The following is a 3,588-nucleotide window of genomic DNA, read 5'->3' on the forward strand; positions in this document are numbered from 1 at the left end:
CGAGCGTGTCGGGGTGTCCGGCGCCACCCCTGAGTCCAGGAGACGCGTGGAGGAGGGGAAGAGCTCGGAGCCAGAGGGGCGGGGAGAGGAGGGGTTCAAGACACCCGCCGGGAAGAAAAGAAGAAAAAAAAAAGTTGAAGTGTTTTCATTTCTGCCTTCTCATTTTGCGAACTTTGGAGGCCGCCCCCAGAGAGGAAATGTGACCCAAACGTCCCTTTCGGAGATAGGGTTTGCCTTTGTTTTTGCTGAGGATTTCACAAGACCCATTCCTCACCCCATGGAGGGACTCGGGAGGACCAGGCGCCGGGCTTCCAGGGTCTGACAACTGATTGGGACCGGCGTCCCGGGCCCTGCGCCCTCCTGCGCTGCGCCCCCGGCGCGCCCGGGCGCCCTGTCTCGCCCCCGGCTGCCCCGCACCTCCTCCGGGCAGCAGCCCTCCCTCACGTGGCTGGCTCCTCGCTAAACACCACTGCAATCTCTACAATAAAAAGAAAAAAAAAAACAGTAGGAGAAACACAAAGCATACTTAAATAGGCGCTTTTTCTCTCTGTAAAAATAAAGTCCAAGATCTTAAGATTTCTTTTTTTTTATTTTACAATTTATAAAACATTCGCCGCCTTCCCCTGCTCGTTCCCAGGCTCAGCCCCGAGTGGCCGGGCACCCGTTCCTTCCCTCCTCTCGCCCCCTTGGCCGAGTCTTTGTCTGGCCCCAGCCCCGCGGGACCCCGGGTCCCCGTGCCCTCGGGGGTCCCTAGAAGGCGACAATGGCTCGAGTCCAGGCGCCGAGGCTGGCGAGCGCCTGCTTGGCGCACAGCTGCCCGTTGAGCGGCGGCGGCTGCTCCGAGGAGTCCGGCTGTCGGCTCACCAGCCCCGAGAAGCCTGAGCCAAAGATGGAGATCAAGTTTGAGATGTTGGACGCGTCCGGGGACGAGTCCGGGCAAAAGTCCTCGAAGCGGGCGCGCTTGCAGGGGGTGAACAGGGCGCCCCCGGGGGGCTCGGCGGCCAGGTCGCCCGCGTCCTCGTCGTCCTCCTCCTCCTGGCCAGGGTAATACTTGCGCTTGCAGCCGGCGGCGGAAGCCAGGCCGGGTCCCGGGGCGCCCTGGCCACAGCAGGGGCAGTGGGCGGAGGCGCAGCAGTCCTGGTGCAAGTAGCCGTTCTCCACCGTGGTCACCACGTGAGTGTCCAGGTCCAGCACGGTGGTCTGGCTGCTGCAGTGCACGCCGAAGTCCGAGGGGGCCGGGTACGCGCTCCGGTAGAAGCCAGGGGAGGAGGCGGGGGCCGGGGAGGAGGGAGGGGAGGCGGCAGCGGCAGCCTGAGGGGCGGCCCCTGGGGGCGCGGAGCAGGCGGCTGAGGCGCGAGGGTCCCGCGGGCAGAGCGCGGCGGGCGCGGGCGGAGGCAGAGGCGCGGGACTCGGCTGCAGCGGCTCCAAGGGCTGCCCGCGGTGGGGCGCGCCGTGCGGCGGCTGGAGCGCGGCGCAACCGGGCAGCTCCGAGAGCGCCCCCGCGCCGCCCGCGGGCACCCCGGCCGCCGCCGCCGCCGCGCAGCCCCTGGGCGCCGGGTGCTGGTGCTGGTGCAGCTGCTGCTGGAGGTGCAGCTGGTGGAGCTGGTGGAGCTGGTGCAGCTGGTGCCGGGCGGCCGGCTCGCGCGCCTCCGCGTCCCCGCCGCCACCAAGTTGGAGCGGGCCGAAGTCGGCCGCGCTGGCCGGCATGCCCGGCGCCGCGTACGGGAGGTGCTGGTGCTGGTGGTGAGGCGGCGGCTGCTGGTGCTGTTGCTGCTGCTGCTGGCGCCGGTAGAGCTCGGCGTAGCGCTCGCTCAGGTAGAGCTGGCGCGCGTTGCGGAGCACGTAGGATACCAGGAGGTTCTTGTGCAGCTTGATGCCGCCGCGCTGGGTCCGGGAGCTGTGGATCTTGCGCAGGGAGATGCTGATCAGGCTCTGGGCGTCCAGGGCGCACTCCATGCTCCCGCGGAGACGGCTGCGGCGGAGCAGCCGCGGCCGCTGCTGCTCCTAATGCTGCCGCTGTTTCGGCCTCCAGCCGGCCGCCGGGGCGCACTGGGCAGGGGAAACGGAGCCCGGATCAGCGGGTCGGCTGCGCTCCGAGAGGAGCTGCCACCACGCGCTGCGCGCCAACCGCAGGACCGTGCTCCCCAGACGGCGCCAAAGCAATGAGCCTCGGCCGGCCCGGCCCCAGCTATTTAGCCGGGCGTCCGGATTCCGCCCCATACCGGATAAGCCAATAGGAGTGCCCAGAGCCTCCCGAGTGACAGGCGCTGCCCGCCCCGGGGCCCCCGCGCTGGCCAATCAGACCAAGGCGGTTCCTTTGTGCTATTCAAATACCGAACAGACCCCGGGCTTCTAACGCCGCTGCTGCCTCGAATGTTCTCCTGGGGCCGCGGCGCTGCGCGGGACTCGGAGGCGCTGGGGCCGCTGTCTGCAACGTGGGTCCCCGCTCAGCAGCCACGTTGGAGCCCGTGGCCGCCCTCGGCACAGCTTCTCGGAGCCGGGGTGAGCTCATTAGCGCGCCGCGGCGACGCCCCCTCCCCCACCCTGCAGGGCTGGTCCTCACCTGCGGCAGGTGCGCCCGGCTCCCCGCTCCTGGCCTAACCGCACTTCTTTTCTCATCCTGTCAACCCCGGGTGACCCGCGAGCCCCAAGGCCTTTGCAGGAGCCTGGGGGGGGCAAGCCGGCTTGACCTTGAGGGACCCTCGCGGGGGGAAGGTTTGGAGGTACCCAACCATCTCAAATGTTGGGCCTGACTCCTCGACTTTTTTTGGCGGAGGAGCCGCAGGGAATATTCGGGGAAGGGCCGTTTCCCCATCTGTCCGACGGGAAAAACAAAACCTCGTGAATTTGGTCTCTTCTGGTGGAGGAGGCTCTGAGTCATGCCCCACTGATTGCCCGGGCCTTGCCACCTGCTGAGGTCCAGAGCGCAGTGAGAGACACAGAGCCCTAACCACTGGTTCTGTAACCTTCCTTCCTGACTAACAGTGACAACAGGAGCCCTTACTGCTTCCCTAGGAGGGGGCAGGCCCTGGCCAGAAGCCCCTGCCCCCTCACTGCGACTGCCTGAGTCTCCGGATGGCCCAGCTGGGAAGGGGCAGAGCGGATCCGGCCAGGACTGTGAGCTCCAGGCAGGAGGCCTGTACCGAGGGCCGGAACTTGACAACTTGGCTTTTGTTGACATTTTTCCTTCTTGTCCCGAACCATTCGTGGGCCCCCCCTTCCAGCTGGGGACTGAGACATCAGACAGGGGGACAGGATTATGATCTCTGGGACTCTCTAGACTGGGGGGCCTGGAAGATGGGGGTTGCTGATCTGGGAGGGGTGGGGTCTCCTTGAGGTGGTCAGGAGGTTTGCTGGAGGAGGGGTCCTGGAGTTGGCCCTTTAAAGGAGAAAGGGCCTCACGTAGCCTGAGCGCAGGGCGGGCCCTGTGGGGGCCGGGGTGGGGCAGAGCGAGCTTCCTGCTGTGCCGCCCTCTCCTCGGGGTTCACCCTCTCCTCGGGGTTCACCCTCCCCTCGGGGATTCTTCTGCGGCTCCTCTTTCCTCGGGCTGCTGTCCTCTGCACCAGCTTCGTCCCTCGGCGGGAGAGG

General features: G+C 67.0%; 1 protein-coding gene across 1 annotated transcript; it reads right to left on the reverse strand.

Moving 5' to 3' along the window:
• Positions 1-551: 551 nt before the first annotated feature.
• On the reverse strand, positions 552-2,148 carry IER5L (immediate early response 5 like). The gene has a single exon (XM_054727054.1). The coding sequence runs from the start codon at positions 1,954-1,956 to the stop codon at positions 751-753; it is 1,206 nt and encodes a 401-aa protein (XP_054583029.1). The 5' UTR covers positions 1,957-2,148; the 3' UTR covers positions 552-750.
• Positions 2,149-3,588: the final 1,440 nt, after the last annotated feature.

This window comes from Eptesicus fuscus, chromosome 15 (genome assembly GCF_027574615.1).
Source record: "Eptesicus fuscus isolate TK198812 chromosome 15, DD_ASM_mEF_20220401, whole genome shotgun sequence".
NCBI lineage: Eukaryota > Metazoa > Chordata > Mammalia > Chiroptera > Vespertilionidae > Eptesicus > Eptesicus fuscus.

What these genes read in the sequence shown, in the direction of transcription:
- IER5L (XM_054727054.1), bottom strand. Translation starts at nt 1,956, where the DNA reads ATGGAGTGCGCCCTGGACGCCCAGAGCCTGATCAGCATCTCCCTGCGC.